The sequence below is a fragment of the Hemiscyllium ocellatum genome, chromosome 44, assembly GCF_020745735.1.
Source record: "Hemiscyllium ocellatum isolate sHemOce1 chromosome 44, sHemOce1.pat.X.cur, whole genome shotgun sequence".
In the NCBI taxonomy this organism is placed as follows: domain Eukaryota; kingdom Metazoa; phylum Chordata; class Chondrichthyes; order Orectolobiformes; family Hemiscylliidae; genus Hemiscyllium; species Hemiscyllium ocellatum.
The window spans coordinates 1,090,865-1,115,098 of record NC_083444.1 but is presented as its reverse complement, the minus strand read 5'-3'; the positions used below and the strand labels follow the sequence as shown (position 1 = coordinate 1,115,098).

General features: G+C 53.6%; 1 protein-coding gene across 1 annotated transcript in view; it reads right to left on the bottom strand.

The window, feature by feature from the left end:
* The window catches only part of efnb3b (ephrin-B3b), a 60,729-nt gene that overhangs the window by 22,519 nt on the left and 13,976 nt on the right, over positions 1-24,234 (bottom strand). Inside the window, exon 2 of the mRNA XM_060854564.1 lies at positions 2,529-2,821. Within this exon, the coding sequence (XP_060710547.1) occupies positions 2,529-2,821 (293 nt within the window). The remainder of the gene's footprint in view (positions 1-2,528; positions 2,822-24,234) is intronic.

Here is a 24,234-nt window from a genome sequence, read left to right as displayed (position 1 = left end):
ATGGAGTGAGGGTTTTGGGATGTTCTATTCTCGGAGCCGAATATTGAGGATCTGTCCCAGCCATTTCTGCTCCAGGCTGGGGGAGGGCAGGCTACATAAATTCACCATTTCCTTGTTGTATTGTTTGGTACCCCTCCCCCACCATTTCCCATGGGACTACAGCCTGAGATGTTAACAACACAGAATGTTCCGGAACAGATACAAGCTTTTGCTGATGACAATGCTGGAAGCAGAGATATGAAGTTATCTAACCTACATCGCTTTCGGAAGACAGGTGACCATCACCATCTCCCAATAATATCGCCATCAATCCTACTCTCCTTCCTATCGGAAAAATGTTGTGAAACTCGAAAGGGTTCAGAAAAGATTTACAAGGATGTTGCCGGGGTTGGAGGATCTGAGCTACAGGGAGAGGCTGAACAGGCTGGGGCTGTTTTCCCTGGAGCGTCGGAGGCTGAGGGGTGACCTTATAGAGGTTTATAAAATCATGAGGGGGATGGATAGGATAAATAGACAAAGTCTTTTCCCTGGGATTGGGGAGTCCAGAACTAGAGGGCAAAGGTTTAGGGTGAGAGGGGAAAGATATAAAAGAGACCTAAGGGGCAACTTTTTCATCCAGAGGGTGGTACGTGTATGGAATGAGCTGCCAGGGGAAGTGGTGGAGGCTGGTACAGTTACAACATTTAAGAGGCATTTGGATGGGTATATGAATAGGAAGGGTTTGGAGGGATATGGGCTGGGTGCTGGCAGGTGGGACTAGATTGGGTTGGGATATCTGGTCGGCATGGACGGGTTATGACTCTAAATAATGGCCCAGTCATTGATGCTCAAAACCCAATGTTTCAAATCTCAGACAGACAGGAAAATAACATCACGACCCATCACAGTCTAACTCAAGGAATCTCTCGGGAGAGTTGGTTCACTCAGCAAGTCCTCAGGTCATTTAACATGACAGGAATAGAACTCAACACCAAACCCAGACGCGAGTTATTCCGAGATTTCTGATGAGGGTGAATAATTCATCATGAATAAGCTTCTAGATAGCTATTTTATGCGCTAGTGTTTTTCACACAGAGGGTGGTGTGTGTATGGAATGAGCTGCCAGAGGATGTGGTGGAGGTTGGTACAATTACAACCTTTAAGAGGCATCTGGATGGGTATATGAATAGGAAGGGTTTGGAGGGATATGGGCCGGGTGCTGGCAGGTGGGACTAGATTGGGTTGGGATATCTGGACGGCATGGATGGGTTGGACCGAAGATGCTGTACATCTGTCTGACGCTATCTCAACAAGATCCACTCTCTCCGAGACAGACATGGAGAGGGCACAGGGAGGGGGTTCCAGGGCTCAGGCAGCTGCAGGCACTGCCCCCGATGGGGGAGCGATGGGAATCGGGGGATGGTCAAGGGGCTGGAATTAGAGGGGGTTACAGAGATAGGGAGGGTGTGTAGGGGCTGGAGGGGGTTACGGAGATAGGGAGGGGGTGTAGGGGGTTACAGAGATAGGGAGGGGGTGTAGGGGAGGGAGGGGGTGTAGGGGAGGGAGGGGGTGTAGGGGAGGGAGGGGGTGCAGCATTGTGGGGCTGGAGGGTGCCAGGGTGAAGGGGATCAACGGGAGACCACGTTCTCCCAAGAAATCAATCACAGCTCATCAGCTCCTGGTAATGACAGGGACGGGATGGGGAGAGCAGGAGGTGGGGGGGAGAGCAGGGGTGAAGGGGAGGAGAGGGGAGGGGAGGGGAGGGGAAGGCCAGTGAAGGGGCAGAGTAAGGGCAGTCAGTCAGTCACTGATACAGCCGGGCAATGGCATTAGCAATGTGGGTGCACAGGCTGATCCCAGCAGGAGTCACAGTCATCAATAAACACCCAGTCAATACCAACAGGGGGTAGGGTACATCCAGGACACCACCGGGCACTGACCCCCGACCCACTGGGCACTGACCCCTGACCCACTGGGCACTGACTCCTGACCCACCGGGCACTGACCCCCGACCCACCGGGCACTGACCCCAATCACCCCCAGGCCCTGTCTACAGTCAGTGCCCACTCCTTTACCCACCGGGCACTGACCCCTACCCACTGGGCACTGACCCCCGACCCACCGGGCACTGACCCCCGACCCACCAGGTACTGACCCCAATCACCCCCAGACCCTGTCTACAGTCAGTGCCCACTCCTTTACCCAATAGGCACTGACCCCTACCCACCAGACACAACCCCTACCCACTGGGCACTGACCCCTACCTACTGGGCACTGACCCCCGACCCACCGGGCACTGACCCCCGACCCACCGGGCACTGACCCCCTAACCACTGGCACTGACCCCCTAACCACCAGGCACTGACTCCCCTACCAACCTGGCACTGACTCCCCTACCAACCTGGCACTGATCCCAATCGCACCCCCACCCCCCCACCCCCAGGCCATGTCTACAGGCAGTGCCCACACCCCTCTCCAGTGGGCATGGAGCCCACTATCCCCCACCCTCCAGAGCCCCGATTGCACCCCTCCCCCACCCCGGCACTCACTGATGATGTAGTAGTTGTGATGGGGTTTGAACTCCAAGCCCCAGAGATTGGGGCTGAACTCCTGGAATTTGATGGTGAAGCGAGTGATCTGGTCGGGTTTGTCACAGGTTAACAGCACCGTCGGACTCATCACCGTGTCACACCGCTCGGCCTGGTCCTCGCTAACCAGGTACAGCCGGTAATATTCATACTCCTCGGTTGACAGGGAACCACGTGGGATCGACTGTGGGCAGATCAGATCAATCCGATCCCCAATCTGTGGGTACAGGACGTACCCCTTGACATCCAGAAATCTGCCAGAGAGAGAGAGAGAGAGAGAGTCAGCTCCTTACCCACACAGCACTGAGCGCACACCCTCCCACAATCAACCCACCGTCATCTTCCCATCTCTCAATCTCACACAAACTCAATGTCAGGGACCTGAAATCTGACTGAGGGAGTGGGCACTGTCGAAGGGTCAGTGCTGAGGGAGTGCCGCACTGTCAGAGGGTCAGTGCTGAGGGAGTGGGCACCGTCAGGGGGTCAGTGCTGAGGGAGTGCCGCACTGTCAGAGGGTCAGTGCTGAGGGAGTGCCGCACTGTCAGGGGGTCAGTGCTGAGGGAGGGCCGCACTGTCGGGGGTCAGTGCTGAAGGGGTGGGGAGTAATGCCTTGCTGTGATAATTTCTGAAGGCAGTTTGGAGATTGTGGGACTGGAGTCACGTGGAGGCAAGGCTGCCCTCCCCTGTAGGCCATTGGTGAACATGGTGGGGTTGCTATGACGATTGACGGTGGTGGTCACAGTCACCATCCTTGGGATCACCGTCCAATCCCAGGTTGCCTTCATTGGCATTAAATTGGGGCACATTCCCGCAGTGGGACTTGAACCAATGACAGCCAGTGGTGCTCTCCCCAGGGTCCCCTGGTCAATACCCCAGCCCTGTCCTGCTGCTGTATGTGGGATCGTGCTGTGCTCCCCTTCCATGACAACAGGTGACCAATCTCCTGCACCCCACCCCCAACGAGAGGCACTCGATGGGCCCACGACCTCGCCGAAGGAGGAATAGGGGGCTTGAGAAATGCAGGCCCTGCCAGTGGCTGTACACTGGGCGTGTGTTTGAGAGAGCATCTCCCGCCTCCTCAGTCCCTGGGCTGTTATTCCGGAACGTTCCCGCATGCTGATGGGTTCCACAGATGTCTCCCGAAGGGCCCAGACAAAGGCAGGATGTGACTCTCAGTCGTTTGTCCCAGAGATACACCCCTCCGCCCTGAGACGGCAGGAACTCAGTCACGGAGTTGGGAACGTCAATCCTCAGGAACCAGCCCGGATCGTCGGGGAGGGAGGCTGGTTTAGCTCACCCCCTCCCCCAGAGGAAAGCCCCACCCCGACCCAGGGGATATTTCCACCATCTCCTGACACCCCCCACACCCCCGTCCTCACCTCCAGCCAGGGAGTCTGAGGACGATGTCTGTGCTCACTGTTTACAGCCTCCTGCCTCCCTCCCAGTTTTCACCAGGTTTTGGAGACTGAAGGCGGACGGGGTGGACAGAAAAATCGAAATTCCTGGCTAAAAGGAGGCCATTCAACCCATCGAGTCTCGTCTGCCATTAACAGTGCTGGTAGCTAATCTGATCAGCCTCAACAGTGCTCCGTTACCATTTCCCCTCGATTCACTCCAGCACATAGAACATTCCAGCACAATACAGCCCCTTATAGAACACTCCAGCACAGTACAGGCCCGTATAGAACATTCCAGCACAATACAGCCCCTTATAGAACACTCCAGCGCAGTACAGGACCGTATAGAACATTCCAGCACAGTACTGGCCCTTATAGAACACTCCAGCACAGTACAGGCCCGTATAGAACATTCCAGCACAATACAGCCCCTTATAGAACACTCCAGCGCAGTACAGGACCATATAGAACATTCCAGCACAGTACTGGCCCTTATAGAACACTCCAGCACAGTACAGGCCCGTATAGAACATTCCAGCACAATACAGCCCCTTATAGAACACTCCAGCGCAGTACAGGACCGTATAGAACATTCCAGCACAGTACTGGCCCTTATAGAACATTCCAGCACAGTACAGGCCCGTATAGAACATTCCAGCACAATACAGCCCCTTATAGAACACTCCAGCGCAGTACAGGACCGTATAGAACATTCCAGCACAGTACTGGCCCTTATAGAACATTCCAGCGCAGTATAGGCCCGTATAGAACATTCCAGCGCAGTACAGCCCCTTATAGAACATTCCAGCGCAGTATAGGCCCGTATAGAACATTCCAGCGCAGTACAGCCCCTTATAGAACATTCCAGCGCAGTATAGGCCCGTATAGAACATTCCAGCGCAGTACAGGCCCTTCGTCCCTTGATCTTGTGCTGACCTGTGGAACCAACCTGAAGCCCATCTAACTGGCACTATTCCATTCTCATCCATACGCCGATCCAATGACCATTTCAATGCCCTTAAAGTTTGTGAGTCTCCTACTGTTACAGGCAGTGCGTTCCACCCCACTACTACTGAAACTACCTGATTCAATACCTCTCTCTCTCTCTCTCTCTCTCTCTGTCTCAGCCTGGAATACACTCAATTTCCCAGGAGAGACAACCTCCTGCGGGAAAGAATCACTCCCCACACAGAGAGAGAGAGAGAGGGGATCCCTCCCCACACAGAGAGAGGGGGGATCCCTCCCCACACAGAGAGAGAGGGGGGATCCCTCCCCACACAGAGAGAGAGGGGGGATCCCTCCCCACACAGAGAGAGAGGGGGGATCCCTCCCCACACAGAGAGAGAGGGGGGATCCCTCCCCACACAGAGAGAGAGAGGGGATCCCTCGCTATTTCTGTCTGCAGTGATCCCTTCCCGATGACAGGTGGTACAGTACAGGAACAGGCCCCTGGTCCAATCGAGATGCACCAACACAGGATGCCTTTCCAAACCTTTTGCCTTGACACAGCCCATCTCCCTCCATTCCTGACTCTGTCCAAACACCTTGGAAACATTGAGATTGTATCCGTCTCCACCATCTCCTGTGGCAGTGTATTCCCAGTCCTCCTCTGTGTAAAAAGGCCTCCCTCTCCCATCTCCTTTAACCCTTCCCCATTTTACCTCATACCTACATCCCCCAGTAATCGATATTGTACCCTGAGAAAATACCTCCGACTCTCCATACTGTCCAAACCTCTCAGAGTTTTGTAAAGCTCTATCAGGGAGCCCCCTCATCCTTCGACATTCAAGTGAAAACAAACCATACGTGCCCCACACCTCCTCGGAGTGGATACCCTCCAAACCAGGCAACAAAACCATTTTGGCATCTTCTCGAAGGCCTCACATCTCTCTGAAGCCATGGCGACCAGAGCCATACACAACGTTCCAAATGAGGCCCAACTAAAATCCTATCCAGAACATGGTGAATTCCTGCCACATGGGGTAGAAGGAGAAAGGGAGGTCTGCAGATGCTGGAGATCAGAGCTGACAACGTGTTGCTGGAAAAGCGCAGCAGGTCAGGCAGCATCCAAGGAACAGGAGATTCGACGTTTCCTGAAGAAGGGCTCATGCCCGAAACGTCGACTCTCCTGCTCCTTGGATGCTGCCTGACCTGCTGCGCTTTTCCAGCAACACATTTTCAGCGCATGGGGTAGAAGACCCTACCGAGGGGCATCTAACCTATCTCTCGAAGGGCATACACTCATTGGGAGCAGAGATCCATCAAACGCTGGGACTGGGGGTTCGTTCCAGATCCTGAGATTCCTCCGTGGGATCTTCCAATGGATTGCTGATCCCACTGAGTCTGACTGGGGGTGGGGGCAAGACAAGGGTTGGGTAGTGGGTGAGAGGGGGTTTGGGGGAGCGGGGGGGTGGGTTTGAGGAGGGAGGATGGCCTTGGCGATGGGGGGGGGGGTGCTGACGATCTCTCCCCTTCCTCCTTTCCGAGAGCTCTCATTAACCAATCCGTGGAACATGTTGGGAAAGTCCATGGGGTTCTTTGGGGGGGGGGGGGGGGGGGAATGGTGGTAAGATAAAAAAGGGGCAGGAAAGTAGAATCGAGGATGATTTGGGTCATCCACGAATCCCTGTGGAGTGGACTCGATGGGCCGAATGGCCTCCTGCTCAGATTCCTCGTGGGCCTGTGGCCTACGAAGTCAAAGGTGCCACATAAATGCACACTGTTATCAACCAGTGGTTACCAGGGGAGAGGTTTCCCTCATCACCTCACCATTACCGGAACCCTAGAGGCCATTCTGCCCACTCACCCTGCATCCCCAGGGTCAGAACAAAAACCGACAAAAGTGCGCCCAGAATCCTTCACTCCGACAGTGATCAAGTTTGGGGCCTAGTCTCAAGTGTTGCCTGACTCCCAGCTTGGCCTCCAATAGGGAGTCTCCTGGAAACTGGGATTTGGGAAGGATTCAGGAGGTGTCATCCTGCACGCTCCAGCAGGATTCCGAACGTGTTCCACTCGGTCCCCATGGATCCCATCAAACAGCTGACTCAGTCTGTTAATGGTTTTCGTTTTACGCTGAAATCACAGGCCGCTTCCTCTCAGCTTGAGCTAGGCCTCATGACTCAATTCCCGACAAAAACTTCCCGCCGCCACAATACGTGCGATTATATCTGTCTGTCAGCACTGTCCAAATTCCGAGAGAGAGAGAGAGAGAGAGAGAGAGAGAGAGAGAGAGAGAGAAAGAGAGAGAGAGAGAGAGAGATGGCCATTCAGCCCCATTCTGGTCCGCAGTGAGACCATGGTGGGTCAGTACCTGATACCCACCCTCCATGGTCTGACTGACAGTCTGCCCTTTCCAACAATGGGAAATACCCTGACCATTAAACTTGCAGATTGATTTCCCCACCCCCTAACTTTCGGGGTGGGGTAACAGCCAGTTCTCAGAATGCCCCTTCCATATCTGGGTTTTACATCGGGCTCCCTCTCTGTCCCTCAGCGTCTCTCCCCCTCCCTCTGTGTCTCTCCCCCTCCCTCTGTGTCTCTCTCCCTGTCTGTCTCTCCCCCTCCGTGTGTCTCTCTCTCTGTCCCTCTGTGTCTCTTCCTGTCCCGCTGTCCGTCCCTCTCTCGCCCCTCATCTCCGCCTCCCTCTCTCGCTCTCCCTCCCTCCCAGTACTGAGTGTTCCGGTACATTCTGAGCCTGCGTTCCGGGCTCAGGGGAATCTCTGACTGAGCCGGCCGGGATTGGTCAGCGCACAGAGACAGTCCGGATCCCACGCCGCTCACTTCTACCTCCACACAGACCACCCCCACTGAATTAACCCTGACTCTGTACAGTTACACAGCGAGTGACCCTTACCCTGCTGAATAAACACTGACTCTGTGCAGTTACAGAGGGAGGGGTGAGGGAGTGTCGCACTGTTGGAGGGCCGGTCTGAGGGAGTGGGCCTTGTCGGAGGGTCAGTGCTGAGGGAGTGCCGCACTGTCGGAGGGTCAGTGCTGAGGGAGTGCCGCACTGTCGGAGGGTCAGTGCTGAGGGAGTGTCGCACTGTCGGAGGGTCAGTGCTGAGGGAGTGTCGCACTGTCGGAGGGTCAGTGCTGAGGGAGTGTCGCACTGTCGGAGGGTCAGTGCTGAGGGAGTGTCGCACTGTCGGAGGGTCAGTGCTGAGGGAGTGTCGCACTGTCGGAGGGTCAGTGCTGAGGGAGTGTCGCACTGTCGGAGGGTCAGTGCTGAGGGAGTGTCGCACTGTCGGAGGGTCAGTGCTGAGGGAGTGTCGCACTGTCGGAGGGTCAGTGCTGAGGGAGTGTCGCACTGTCGGAGGGTCAGTGCTGAGGGAGTGTCGCACTGTCGGAGGGTCAGTGCTGAGGGAGTGTCGCACTGTCGGAGGGTCAGTGCTGAGGGAGTGTCGCACTGTCGGAGGGTCAGTGCTGAGGGAGTGTCGCACTGTCGGAGGGTCAGTGCTGAGGGAGCGGGCACTGTCGGAGGGTCAGTGCTGAGGGAGCGGGCACTGTCGGAGGGTCAGTGCTGAGGGAGTGGGCACTGTCGGAGGGTCAGTGCTGAGGGAGTGGGCACTGTCGGAGGGTCAGTGCTGAGGGAGTGCCGCACTGTTGGAGAGTCAGTGCCACACTGTCGGAGGGTCACTGCTGAGGGAGTGTCGCACTGTCGGAGGGTCAGTGCTGAGGGAGTGTCGCACTGTCGGAGGGTCAGTGCTGAGGGAGTGCCGCACTGTCGGAGGGTCAGTGCTGAGGGAGTGGGCACTGTCAGAGAGTCAGTGCTGAGGGAGCGCCGCACTGTCGGAGGGTCAGTGCTGAGGGAGCGGGCACTGTCGGAGGGTCAGTGCTGAGGGAGCGAGCACTGTCGGAGGGTCAGTGCTGAGGGAGCGGGCACTGTCGGAGGATCAGTGCTGAGGGAACGCCGCACTGTCGTTCGGTCAGTGCTGAGGGAGTGCCGCACTGTCGGAGGGTCAGTGCTGAGGGAGTGCCGCACTGTCGGAGGGTCAGTGCTGAGGGAGTGCCGCACTGTCGGAGGGTCAGTGCTGAGGGAGTGCCGCACTGTCGGAGGGTCAGTGCTGAGGGAGCGGGCTTTGTTGGAGGATCAGTGCTGAGGGAGTGGGCACTGTCGGAGAGTCAGTGCTGAGGGAGCGCCGCACTGTTGGAGAGTCAGTGCTGCACTGTCGGACGGTCAGTGCTGAGGGAGTGTCGCACTGTCGGAGGGTCAGTGCTGAGGGAGTGGGCACTGTCGGAGGGTCAGTGCTGAGGTAGTGCCGCTCTGTCGGAGGGTCAGTGCTGAGGGAGTGCCGCACTGTCGGAGGGTCAGTGCTGAGGGAGTGCCGCACTGTCGGAGGGTCAGTGCTGAGGGAGTGCCGCACTGTCGGAGGGTCAGTGCTGAGGGAGCGGGCTTTGTTGGAGGATCAGTGCTGAGGGAGTGGGCACTGTCGGAGAGTCAGTGCTGAGGGAGCGCCGCACTGTTGGAGAGTCAGTGCTGCACTGTCGGACGGTCAGTGCTGAGGGAGTGTCGCACTGTCGGAGGGTCAGTGCTGAGGGAGTGGGCACTGTCGGAGGGTCAGTGCTGAGGGAGTGTCGCACTGTCGGAGGGTCAGTGCTGAGGGAGCGGGCACTGTCAGAGAGTCAGTGCTGAGGGAGCGGGCACTGTCAGAGGGTCAGTGCTGAGGGAGTGCCGCACTGTCAGAGGGTCAGTGCTGAGGGAATGCCGCACTGTTGGAGGGTCACTGCTGAGAGAGTGTCGCACTGTCGGAGGGTCAGTGCTGAGGGAGTGGGCACTGTCGGAGGGTCAGTGCTGAGGGAGTGGGTGCTGAGGGAGGGTCAGTGCTGAGGGAGTGGGCGCTGAGGGAGGGTCAGTGCTGAGGGAGGGTCTATGACTCCGTAGTGTCACTGAGGTGGATATTCTGGTCCTCCTGCCTCCCAACCTGTGGAATCTTGCTGTACACAGTTAGCAAACAGCTTTTCCTGCTGTGTCTCTCCCAGCGGCCTGCCTGTGGGTGGGAGAGTTGGGGACAGGGATAGTCCAGACCCTCTGCTGAGGGAGGGAGTCACAGATCGAGTGGCTCTGTGCAGAACCCTCCCTCCGGGTCAGGAATCTCAGGACCCCCACATGGAGTGGGAGTGTCACTCAGCCTGGGATCTTCCCATCCCACTAGGGCCAGGGAGCAGAGAGAGAGGCCATTCAGCCAACCGAGTCTGTCCTCCCACTCAGTTCACTGTGAACCAGCAGAGAGAGAGAGAGAGAGGCCGCTCTGCACGTCATCCCTGTGCTCCCCCCTGAGAAGGGTCAGCCTCATTCCCCACTCGCTCACTCCCCCAGCCGTTCTCTCTCTCCCTCCACCGGTTGGGTGCTCCCCTCCCACCACCCTCCCCGAGACGCTGCCCTCGCACACTACAACGTGCTCCGTCAAATGGAACCGAGCTCTCAATGCCGGCAAAACCATGGAACTCATGCCCCCCCTCCTCCACGTTAACAGCACAGGGGGGGAACGAGTGGAGAGGGTCCAGATCCTGGGAGTGGTCACCCACAACAAGATTTCCTGGACCCTTCCCGTGGACACACTGGTTACAAAGGCCTAACGTCTCTCCTTCCTCAGGCAGCTGGGGAAACTCGCCATGACAGTGAATACCCTTCCCAACTTTTATAGGAGCACCATCGAGAGCATTCTGTCTGGATGTACCACTACCTGCTACGGCAACTGTACCATTCAGGATCAGAGACGGTTACAGAGAGTGGGGAACTCAGCCCGGACAATCACAACCTCCCATCTACAGAATCCATCGACCAGGCCCCGCTGTCAGGGAAAGGCAGCCAGCATTCTCAAAGATCCATCCCACCCTGGCAATGCTTTTCTACAACCTCTACCATCGGGGAGAAGGGACAGAAGCCTGAACACACACACACACACACACACACTGACTGACTCTCACTGGGGTATAGTCTCTCACACACACACACACACACACACTCTGACTGACTCTCACTGGGGTATAGTCTCTCTCACACACACACACACACACACACACACACACACACACTCTGACTGACTCTCACTGGGGTATAGTCTCACACACACACAGACACACTGACTGACTCTCACTGGGGTACAGTCTCTCACACAGACACACACACACACACACACACACACACACACACAGACACACAGAGATATGGGCCATATCGGAGCAGCATGGAGGAGTTGGGCCGAAGGGTCTGTTTCCGGGCTAAATTACATCAAAAACAAAATCAAAATCCAAACCACTTGCCCCGTACAAATGCTTCGATTCAATTTCCCTTTATCCTTCAATGCTCTGGAGGGAACTATTTCAGATTCTTCAGCACACCAACCCCCTCCCAGCCCCCCCACCCCACGGCTAGTGATCATTGTTAGAAACATTGAGGCGCGTTCAGTGTCTATTCTGGGGTTTGTAGCCAGAACAGACACACACACTCACAGACACATCCACACACCCACACCCACACACACACAGACACAGAGACACACACAAACACAAACTCTCTCACATACACACACTCGCGCACACAAAAACTTCCGACACACACAGAGACAAACTCTCCCACAAACACACGCTCACACACAGAGACAAAAACTCCCCCCAACACACACATACACAGAGAAACTCACACACACAGACACAAACTCTCCCACAGACACAGACACACAAAACCTCACACAGACACACACAGACACAGTAAAAGCCAGCTCTGTTATAAAGCAGGAGGGTATTGACAGCTGAAAATAAACCCATGATTGTGTTTTTGAGAGGGAGCCTTGTTGGGGGATGTGACGCTGGAGATATAGGCAGAAAGGTTAATGGTTTGACTGCTCAGGGGGAAGTAGACGATGAGAGGATGTGCAGCAAACTTTCCTGAATTAGATGAATTTAGGTCACTGCTTCTGGTTACATCGGTGTCAGCCAACGAAACAAAAACCCAACAATTAACCCTTCACTCGACAATCAGGTGCAACTCCACCGAGAGACGGATAAAGACAGAGAGAGGGGGGGAGGGAGAGAGGGAGGGAGAGAGAGGGGGGGGGGGAAGAGAGAGAGGGGGGGGGAGGGAGAGAGGGGAGGGGGGGAGAGGGAGGGGGGAGGGAGAGAGGGGGAGGGGGGAAGGAGCGAGGGGGAAAGGCGGGAGAGGGGGATGGGAGAGGGAGAGGGAGAGGGAGAGGGAGAGAGAGGGGGAGGGGGAGGGAGGGGGAGGGGGGAGGGAGAGAGGGGGGGTGGGAGAGAGGGACAGAGAGACAGAGACACAGGGAGAGAGACACAGAGAGAGAGATAGAGACAGAGAGAGAGACAGAGAGAGACAAAGACACAGGGAGGCAGAGAGACAGAGGCACAGGGAGAGAGACAGAGAGAGAGAGAGACAGAGAGAGACAGAGAGAGACAGAGAGAGACAGAGAGACAGAGAGAGAGAAAGAAAGAGAGAGACAGCGACACAGGGAGAGAGACAGAGAGGGGCAGATAGAAAGAGACAGAGAGACAGATATTGAAACAGACAATTACCAAGACTTTCCATTGTTCGGAGAAAATGTTACACACCAGTGTAGAGGAAGCTTTACTCTGTATCTAACCCCGTGCTGTCCCTGTCCCTGGGAGTGTTTGATGGGGGACAGTGTAGAGGGAGCTTTACTCTGTATCTAACCCTGTGCTGTCCCTGTCCCTGGGAGTGTTTGATGAGGGAACAGTGTAGAGGGAGCTTTACTCTGTATTTAACCCCGTGCTGTCCCTGTCCTGGGAGTGTTTGATGGGGGTACAGTGTAGAGGGAGCTTTATTCTGTATCTAACCCCGTGCTGTCCCTGTCCCTGGGAGTGTTTGATGGGGGGACAGTGTAGAGGGAGCTTTACTCTGTATCTAACCCCGTGCTGTCCCTGTCCCTGGGAGTGTTTGATGGGGGGACAGTGTAGAGGGAGCTTTACTCTGTATCTAACCCCGTGCTGTCCCTGTCCTGGGAGTGTTTGATGGGGGTACAGTGTAGAGGGAGCTTTATTCTGTATCTAACCCCGTGCTGTCCCTGTCCCTGGGAGTGTTTGATGGGGGGACAGTGTAGAGGGAGCTTTACTCTGTATCTAACCCCGTGCTGTCCCTGTCCTGGGAGTGTTTGATGGGGGACAGTGTAGAGGGAGCTTTACTCTATATCTAACCCCCTGCTGTCCCTGGGAGTGTTTGATGAGGGAACAGTGTAGAGGGAGCTTTACTCTGTATTTAACCCCGTGCTGTCCCTGTCCCTGGGAGTGTTTGATTGGGGTACAGTGTAGAGGGAGCTTTATTCTGTATCTAACCCCGTGCTGTCCCTGTCCCTGGGAGTGTTTGATGGGGGGACAGTGTAGAGGGAGCTTTACTCTGTATCTAACCCCATGCTGTCCCTGTCCTGGGAGTGTTTGATGGGGGTACAGTGTAGAGGGAGCTTTACTCTGTATCTAACCCCGTGCTATCCCTGTCCTTCCCAATGACTGAGACGGGAGAGAATTTCCACCAATCCACCAGCTCCTTACAGACTGTCACGCACTTCCTAACCCTCCGGGAAAACTCACCCTGGATCCGAACCTCCCGTTATCCCAACGGGTGGATTCCGAGTGAGATATTTAACCTCTCATCCCGGAGTCATGTTCAGTTGGAAGCTTGGGAGCTACACTAGATCCACGATTCCTGACAGGGATCCAGTGAGTTCTTACAATCAGTACAACGGGGAGGATCATGGGGAGTAGGTTCAGAGTTCAAATGGTCAGAGAGCTGGCACAGGGACAATGGAGCGAATGGCCTGGTTGCCCAAGGAATGGATTGTGTTAGAGGTGGCACTCCCTGGCCTGGAGATGCCACATGAATATATCCCAGGCCAGTGAGTAGACACAGCCCAGTACCCACCACCCCTGCAGTGACCACTCGCTCCGTACTAGCCCACCGTGGTTTCTGAACTCTCTCCTTCCTGACCGGCGTGGCCCCCATTCCCACTGGATGGGGGCAAGGGGATCTCTCCCCCACCCCGAACTCACTCTGACAACACAGGCTGGAGACTCCCCTGAGCCCTAAGTCAGTAGGAGGCCACTCAGCCCCTCCAGCCTGCTGTCCCCATATCCCTTGGTGTAATCAGATATCAGTGCAGGTAGAGGCCATTCAGCCCCTCCAGCGCTATCCCCATGTCCCTTGGTGTAATCAGAAATCAGTGCAAGTAGAGGCCATTCAGCCCCTCCAGCCTGCTGTCCCCATGTCCCTTGGTGTAATCAGAAATCAGTGCAGGTAGAGGCCATTCAGCCCCTCCAGCGCTATCCCCATGTCCCTTGGTGTAATCAGAAATCAGTACAGCTAGAGGCTATTCAGCCCCTCCAGCCTGCTGTCCCCATATCCCTTGGTGTAATCGGACATCAGTGCAGGTAGAGGCCACTCAGCCCCTCCAGCCTGCTGTCCCCATGTCCCTTGTTGTAATCAGAAATCAGTGCAGGTAGAGGCCACTCAGCCCCTCCAGCCTGCTGTCCCCATATCCCTTGATCCCTTGGTGTAATCAGACATCAGTGCAGGTAGAGGCCATTCAGCCCCTCCAGCCTGCTGTCCCCATGTCCCTTGGTGTAATCAGACATCAATGCAGGTAGAGGCCATTCAGCCCCTCCAGCCTGCTGTCCCCATGTCCCTTGGTGTAATCAGAAATCAGTGCAGGTAGAGGCCATTCAGCCCCTCCAGCCTGCTCCCCCATGCAATATGATCATGGTTCAGCCCCAACGCTGCCTTCCTACCCCCTCTCCATCACCATCATCCCATCACTGATTAAAAGTCTATCCCCTCTGTCAGGTTATCCTGTGTCTCAGCATCCACCGCACTGTGTGTGTGTGTGGGGGGGGGTGGAATCTCACAGATCCCCCAGCTTTCAAGAGGGGTCAATCATCCTCATCGCTGTTTTCAATCTGCTGTCCCTTTTCCTAAATCCATAACCTCTCGTTCTCGACTGTCCCACCCCTGGGGGAACCATCCATTCTGGGTTTGCTCTGTCAATCCCCTTCACCATCGGACACACCTCCTCTCACTCTCTGAAGTTCCTGACAGGATCACCCGAAACTGCGCAGGGTTCTTTCAGAAGGCAAACTCCTCACCTCACAAACTCAGGGCCAGCACGGTGGCTCAGTGATTAGCGCTGCTGCCTCACAGCACCAGGGACCCAGGTTCGATTCCAGCCTCAGGCGACTGTCCGTGCAGAGTTGCACATTCTCCCCGTGTCTGCGTGGGTTTCCTCCCACAGTCCAAAGAAGTGCAGGTTAGGGTGGATTGGCCATGGGAAATTGTCCCATAGTGCCCAGTGATGTGCAGGTTAGGGTGGGTTGGTCATGGGGAATTGTCCCATAGTGCCCAGGGATGTGCAGGTTAGGGTGGGTTGGCCATGGGGAATTGTCCCATAGTGTCCAGGGATGTGCAGGTTAGGGTGGATTGGCCATGGGGAAGTGCAGGGTTACAGAGAGGGGGTGGGTTGGAGTGGGATGCTGTATGGAGATTGTGGATGGGCTGAATGGCCTGCAGGGATTCTCTGAACAGCCTTCCAATACAACTACCGCCCTCCTCAGGGAATGGAGACCAGGAATGTTACAATACTCCAGGAACTGACTCACTAATGTCTTCTCCAATTTTGGAATAGATCCCGTAGAAATACCAGGGCGGGGAGTCTCTCCCAGTGTAACCCTGCTCCATCTCTGGGATGGGAGTCTCTCCCCGTGTATCCCTGCTCCACCTCCGGGATGGGAGTCTCTCCCCGTGTATCCCTGCTTGACCCAATTCCCGTTGGAAATCCCTGACTGAGCCTGCCTTGCCCAGATTCTCTGCACGTTCCTGATCCTGACCCCTCGCTGCTGCTTGTTCTACTGATCCCCTTCTAACCACTGCCCCCTTGACCTATCCTCTTCCACCCCACCCCCCAAACAGGAAGGGTCTCTCCCCTTCCACTCTGGCCATGATACCGTCCAACGTCCCCTCTCCCTGGAGAGCAATCCCAGGTGTTCCAAACTATCCAGGTAATGACTTTCCCTTGTTCTTGGAAATCTCTTTGACTCTCTCTCTCTCTCTCTCTCTCTCTCTCTCTCTCTGATGCATGCCCGTCTTTCCTATAACCTGGTGCCCACACTGTACGTGGGACTCCAGCTGAAGTCAAACCGGTGTCTGATACCTGTCCAACCAACCCCAGCCCCCTGCTCCTGTACACTATCCCCCCTGTAATGAAGGCAGGGACCATGGTGTGTGACATTCCCTGTCCCTAACACCAGAACATTACACGGAATATTAGCTGACCGCTCCCCCCCAGCTGTCAACAACACACACGTTCAAGAATCACAGAAAACCCACACACAGTCTGGACGGAGGCCACTCATCCCATCGAGTCTATGCTGACCCTCCGAAGAGCTTCGTACCCAGAGCCATCCCCAATCTCTGTAACCCCGGGTGAGCTGGGGGGTGGGAGGGGTGGGAATCTGACTGTGGGAGAGCAGTGTGGCGCAAACACACTAAATCGAGATCTGTGCATTTAGGTAGCAGCAGCCACATCCCCGGGTCCACCCATCCCACTGTGTCTTCCCCAACTCCTCCCCCCCCACACACTCCCCCACCACGTCACGGCCAATAGAGTCCAGGCACTGCGCTGGCAAGGGAAACGCAGTGGTGAGTGGGAGCACAGCAAGATCCCATGGGCAGCCAAGGGTGGGGGGAGCAACCAGGCGTGTTTTCTCTCTCTCTCTCACACACGCATGCATGATCCTGGTGAACCCCCCCCCCCCTCCCCCACTCCACATCCCCCACCTGTGGGATCTTCCTGTGCAGGTGGGGGAACGGAAGTGTGCCGTGGTGGGGGGTGAGAGGCAAGGGTCATCACCACCATCACATCGCTGTCCCTGAACCCCAATCTGACTGTGATCGCTGCCAGAGACAGCACCTCCACAGGTGGGAGTGGGTCACTGCAATGTGACATTTAGCAAGTTGACACGGTCAGCTACAACATTAAACCAGGCGACAAATCAATCAGGTTCCCCCCTCAACCTCCTCCTTTCCACAGAAAATAATCCTAATCTACCCAACCTCTCCTCATATTTAGTATCCTCCATCCCAGGCAACATCCCGGTGATCCTCCCCTGCACCCTCTCCAACCCATCCACATCCTTTTGGTAATGTAGTGACCAGAACTGTACACAGTATTCCAAATGTGGCCGAACCAAAGTCTTATACAACTGTAACATGACCTGCCAACTCTTGTACTCAATACCCGGTCCGATGAAGGAAAGCATGCTGCGTACCTTCTTGACCTCCCTACTGACCTGCGTTGCCACCTTCAGGGAACAATGGACCTGAACACCCAGATCTCTCTGCACATCAGTTTTCCCCAGGGCTTTTCCATTTACCGTATTGTTCACTCTTCAATTGGATCTTCCAAAATGTACCACCTCGCATTTGCCCAGATTGAACTCCATCTGCCATTTCTCAGCCCAACTCTCCAATCTGTCTATATTCTGCTGTATTCTCTGACAGTCTCTTCACTATCTGCCCCTCCACCAATCTTAGTGTCATCTGCAAACTTGCTAATCAGCCCCCCGATACCTTCCTCCAGACCAGTTATGTATATCACAACCCACAGTGGTCCCAGCGCAGATCCCTGTGGAACATCACTGCTCATAGGTCTCCATTTTGAGAAGCTCCCTTCCCCTCCTCCTCTCTGTCTCCTGTTGCCCTGTCAGTTCTCTATCCATCTCGCTAGAACACCCTGGACCCCATGTGACTCCCCTTTCTCCATCAGCCTACCGTGGGGAACCTTATCAAACACCTTCCTGAAGTCCAAGTATATGACATCTACATCCCTTCCCTCATCAATCAACTTTGTCACCACCTCAAAAGATTCTATTAAGTTGGGAAGACATGACCTTCCCTGCACAAACCATGCTGCCTATCACCGATCAGCCCATTTTCTTCCAAATGTAAATCAATCCTATCCCTCAGTATCTTGTGCCCTCATCCACAGATTCAATCAATAAGCACATCGACCTGGACCCAATATACCAGCCACTGCAGCGGACAGCTGGAACTGACAACCGGAAGCGGCAGAGACAAACCACTACAAATGCCGGAGGAAAGATCACAGAAGCGCTTCACAGGAGGCTCCCAAGCACTGACAATGTCACCTAGACAGGGGACGAAACGTCTGCAACACAAATTCCCTGCTCGGCGAACAGAACCACAACAACGAGCACCCGAGCTACAAATCTTCTCACAGACTTTGATAATTTTCCTCTTTTGTCCTTGAGTGGGCCAACCCTTTCCCTAGCTACCCTCTGGCTCCTTATATATGAATAAAAGGCTTTGAGATTTTCCTTAACCCTGTTTGCTAAGGATATCTCATGACCCCTTGTAGCCCTCTTAATTCCTCATTTCAGATTGGCCCTACATGCTCGATATTCTTCCAAAACTTCAATTGTTTTCAGTCGCCTAGACCTTATGTATGCTTCCTATTTCCTCTTGGCTAGTCTCTCAATGTCACCTGTCATCCATGGTTTCCTAATCTTGCCATTTCTATCCCTCATTTTCACAGGGACACGTCTCTCCTGCATCTAAATCTACCTCTCTTTAAATGCCTCCCACCTATCAAATGTGGATTTACCCTCAAACAGCTGCTCCCAATCCACATTCCCCAGCTCCTGCCGAACTTTACTATAGCTGGCCTTCCCCCAATTTAGCACTCTTCCTTTAGGACCACTCTCGTCTTTGTCTATGAGTATTTTAAAACTTATGGAATTGTGATCACTATTCCCAAAGTAATCCCCTCCTGAAACTTCACCCACCTGGACAATTGGACTGCATTCTGGGGAAGGTGGGCCCTGTACAAACAGGACGGGTTGCACCTGAACCCGAAGGGCACCAATATCCTGGGAGGTAGGTTTGCTAGCACTCTTCAGGGGGGTTTAAACTAATTTGGCAGGGGGGTGGGATCCGGACTTGTAGTCCAGCAAGTAGGCTAGCTGTTTGTCAGGATGTCCAAGAATGTAGGGAGGCTGTGGAGAAGGTAGCACTGACAGGGAATACTTGCGGACACAGATGGGCTCAAGTGCGTATACTTCAACGCAAGGAGTATCAGAAATAAGGTGGGTGAACTTAAGGCGTGGATCGGTACCTGGGACTACGATGTTGTGGCCATCACGGAAACGTGGATAGATGAGGGACAGGAATGGTTGTTGGAGGTTCCTGGTTACAGATGTTTCAGTAAGATTAGGGAGGGTGGTAAAAAAGGAGGGGGGGGGGTGGCATTGCTAATTAGAAATGGTATAACGGCTGCAGAAAGGAAGTTCGAGGGGGATCTGCCTTTGGAGGTAGTGTGGGCTGAAGTCAGAAATAGGAAAGGTGCAGTCACCTTGTTGGGTGTTTACTATAGGCCCCCCAATAGCAGCAGAGATGTGGAGAAACAGATTGGGAAACAGATTTTGGAAAGGTGCAGAAGCCACAGGGTCGTAGTCATGGGCGACTTCAACTTCCCAAATATTGATTGGAAGCTCTTTAGATCAAGTAGATTGGACGAGGCGGTGTTTGTGCAGTGTGTCCAGGAAGCTTTTCTAACTCAGTATGTAGATTGTCCAACCAGAGGGGAGGCCATATTGGATTTGGTACTCGGTAATGAACCGGGACAAGTGGTGGGCTTGTTAGTGGGTGAGCATTTTGGTGATGGTGACCACAATTCTGTGACTTTCACCTTGGTTATGGAGAGAGATAGGTGCGCACAACAGGATAGATTTTACAATTGGGGGAAGGGAAATTACGATGCTGTAAGACAGGATTTGAGGAGCATAAGTTGGGAGCATAGGCTGTCAGGGAAGGATGTGGTGGAAATGTGGAACTTTTTCAAGGAACAGATACGACGTGTCCTTGATATGTATGTACCTATCAGGCAGGAAAGGAATGGTCGTGTGAGGGAGCCTTGGTTGACGAGGGAGGTTGAATGTCAGTAAAGAGGAAGAAGGAGGCTTACATAAGGTTGAGGAAACAGGGTTCAGACAGAGCAGTGGAGGGATACAGGATAGCCAGAAGGGACCTGAAGAAAGGGATTAGGAGAGCTAAGAGAGGGCATGAAAAATCCTTGGCGGATAGGATCAAGGATAACCCCAAGGCATTTTATGTGTATGTGAGAAACATGAGAATGACGAGAACGAGGGTAGGTCCGATCAAGGACAGTAGTGGGAGATTGTGTATTGAATCGGAAGAGATAGGAGCGGTCTTGAATGAGTACTTTTCTTCAGTATTTACGAATGAGAGGGACCGTATTGTTGAAGAGGAGAGTGTGAAACGGACTGGTAAGCTAGAAGAGATACTTGTTAGGAAGGAAGATGTGTTGGACATTTTGAACAACTTGAGGATAGACAAGTCCCCAGGGCCTGACAGGATATATCCTAGGATTATGTGGGAAGCAAGAGAGGAAATTGCAGTACCGTTGGCAATGATCTTTTCGTCTTCACTGTCAACGGGGGTGGTACCAGGGGACTGGAGAGTAGCGAATGTTGTGCCCCTGTTCAAAAAAGGGAATAGGGATAACCCCGGGAATTACAGGCCAGTTAGTCTTACTTCTGTGGTAGGCAAAGTAATGGAAAGGGTACTGAGGGATAGGATTTATGAGTATCTGGAAAGACACTGCTTGATTAGGGACAGCCAGCACGGATTTGTGAAGGGTAGGTCTTGCCTTACAAGTCTTATTGAATTCTTTGAGGAGGTGACCAAGCATGTGGATGAGGGTAGAGCAGTGGATGTAGTGTACATGGATTTTAGTAAGGCATTTGATAAGGTTCCCCATGGTAGGCTTATGCGGAAAGTCAGGAGGCATGGGATAGAGGGAAATTTGGCCAGTTGGATAGAAAATTGGCTAACCGGTCAAAGTCAGAGAGTGGTGGTAGATGGTAAATATTCAGCCTGGAGCCCAGTTACAAGTGGAGTTCCGCAGGGATCAGTTCTGGGTCCTCTGCTGTTTGTAATTTTTATTAATGACTTGGATGAGGGAGTCGAAGGGTGGGTCAGTAAATTTGCAGATGATTCGAAGATTGGTGGAGTTGTGGACAGTGAGGAGGGCTGTTGTCGGCTGCAAAGGGACTTAGATATGATGCAGAGCTGGGCTGAGGAGTGGCAGATGGAGTTCAACCCTGCCAAGTGTGAGGTTGTCCATTTTGGAAGGACAAATAAGAATGCGGAATACAGGGTTAACGGTAGGGTTCTTAGTCAGGTGGAGGAACAGAGGGATCTTGGGGTCTATGTACATAGATCTTTGAAAGTTGCCACTCAGGTGGCTAGACCTTGTAAGATGGCCTATGGTGTATTAGTGTTCATTAGCAGAGGGATTGAATTCAAGAGTCGTGAAGTGATATTGCAGCTGTACAGGACTTTGGTTAGGCCACATTTGGAGTACTGTGTGCAGTTCTGGTCGCCTCACTTTAGGAAAGATGTGGAAGCTTTGGAGAGGGTGCAGAGAAGATTTACCAGGATGTTGCCTGGAATGGAGAATAGGTCGTACGAGGACAGGTTGAGAGTTCTCGGCCTTTTCTCGTTGGAACGGCAAAGGATGAGGGGTGACTTGATAGAGGTTTATAAGATGATCAGAGGAATAGATAGAGTAGACAGTCAGAAACTTTTTCCCCGGGTACAACAGAGTGTTACAAGGGGACATAAATTTAAGGTGAAGGGTGGAAGGTATAGGGGAGATGTCAGGGGTGGGTTCTTTACCCAGAGAGTGGTGGGGGCATGGAATGCACTGCCCGTGGGAGTGGTAGAGTCAGAATCATTGGCGACCTTTAAGCGGCAATTGGATAGGTACATGGATGGGTGTTTAATCTAGGATAGATGTTCGGCACAACATCGTGGGCCGAAGGGCCTGTTCTGTGCTGTATTGTTCTATGTTCTATGTTCTATGGCCGGGCTCATTCCCCCAACACCAGATCCAATATGGCCCCTTCCTGAGTTGGACCATTTACATACTGCTCTAGAAAACCCTCCCGGATGCTCCTGACAAATTCTGCTCCATCTAAACTCTAACATTCAGTGAATCCCAGTCAATGTTGGGAAAATTAAAATCGCCCATCACCATCGCCCTGTTACTCCTACATCGTTCCATAATCTGTGACATATTTGTACCTCCATCTCACTCTCGCTGTTGGGAGGCCTGTAGGACAGCCCCAACATTGTTATCACACCCTTCCTGCCCATATTGCCTCACTGTTCAAGCCCTCCATAGCCTCCTCCTTCAGCACAGCTGGGATACCCTCTCTGACCAGTAATGTAACTCCCCCACCCCTTTCACCTCCCTCTCGATCCCACCTGAAGCATCTCTCTCTCCTGGAATATTTAGTTACTAATCATGTCCTTCCCTCATCCAAAGTCTCAGTAATAGCAACATCATACTCCCAAGTGCTAATCCAAGCTCTAAGTTCATCTGCCTTACCCACTACACTCCTCATATTAAAGCAAACGCACCTCAGACCACCTGACCCTGCATGTCCATCATCTGCTCCCTACTTACTCTTCACGCTAACTTCATTATCTAGTTCCTCACAGGCTTTAGTTACTGTTCCCTTCCTGTCCTCTAACCCCAGGTGATTCCCATCCCCCCTGCCACATTAGGTTAAACTCTCCCCAGCAGTGTTAGCGAAAGGACATTGTTTCCAGTCCAGCCCAGATGGAGACTATCCCATTTGTAATAGTCCCAAACCTTTCAGTCCAGGTAGCATTCGCAGTTAATCTATTCTCTCTAGTTTAACAACATCCTTTCTAGAGTAGAACTGTACACTGGACTCCAAATGTGGTCTCACCAGGTTCCTGTCCAGCCCCAGTACTCGGTGCTCTGACTGGTGACAGCTACCATGTGGAATGCTTTGTTCACCGCCCTGTCTACCTGGGACTCTGCTTCCAAGGAGCTGTGACCCTGTCCCCCCGAGATCCCCCTGTTCAGCCACACTCCCCAGGGCCCTGCTGTTGACTGTGTGAGTGCTGCCTGGTTTGACCCAACAAACTGCAAGACCTCCCATTTATCAGGAACAGGACCCAGTTCGGAAGGGAGTGAAGGGGCGGGGGGGGTTGGGGAAGCACAACACAACGCCCAGATTTTGGGGGTAAATATTGACGGGGGAGGGGCGAGGCACAGCAAAGGATAGCGATTCCGAGAAACTATTTCAACATTAAACAGCTGAGTTTCTGTTGTAACTGTTAGGTCAGCTTTGGTTCGGTTTTTCTCTCTCTCTGTCATTTGGGCCTTGAGTTCCCCCCGCACCCCCACCCCCACTTCCCTCGAAGGGATTGGCCATGAATTAGCAAACCTGGCTCTTACTTTCTGAAGCAGTGAGCCTGAGCAAGGACATACGGAAATGTGGAAGGCAGGAGTGAAGGGAAAATGTGAAACAAGGCCGCGTGTGTGAGAGAGAGAGAGAGAGAGAGAGAGAGAGAGATGGCCCAGTCCGAGGGTCATAGATGGAGTGAAGGGGAACAGATCTAGGAGAGGCAGGAGGAGGGAGTTGAGCAGGGAGTGTGTGGAAGGGGGGAGAGTTTCACTCTGCAGTCCCCCCTCTCTCTCTCTCGCTCTGTCTGCTCCCCATCTGCAGCCTCTCTGTTTCCAAGCACAGAAATGTGCGTTCAATCATGAGCTGAAAACTAGGAGGGCACTTGGCATTGTTGGCGGATCGCCAGTCCCCACCAGGACAGAACATGCTGCTCGTATCTCCAGGTCTCATTCCGATCGCCCCTCACTGCACAGCCAGCAGGCAGTGGAATAGAACCCTCACATTTCCCACTGGATTATCGCCCCACACAAACCTCATTCCCTACTCCACAAACATCCACACCACACTGCACGACACGTACAGACGGAGACCACTGGATTCAACTCATTATATACACCTCGTCAGAGTGCTCTGTAACTCCCTCCCGGGGTATCTGTTATTCTGTATATAAACCACCCCGAACCCTTCGATTAGATTCCAATTTGTAACTCCCTCCCGGGGTATCTGTTATTCTGTATATAAACCACCCCGAACCCCTCGATTAGATTCCAGTCTGTAACTCCCTCCCGGGGTATCTGTTATTCTGTATATAAACCACCCCGAACCCCTCGATTAGATTCCAGTCTGTAACTCCCTCCCAGGGAGCTGTTATTCTGTATATAAACCACCCTGAACCCCTCGATGAGATTCCAGTCTGTAACTCCCTCCCGGGTATCTGTTATTATGAGATCTAAAGCAAACTAAATCTGAAATTTCTGGAGAAACACAGCAGG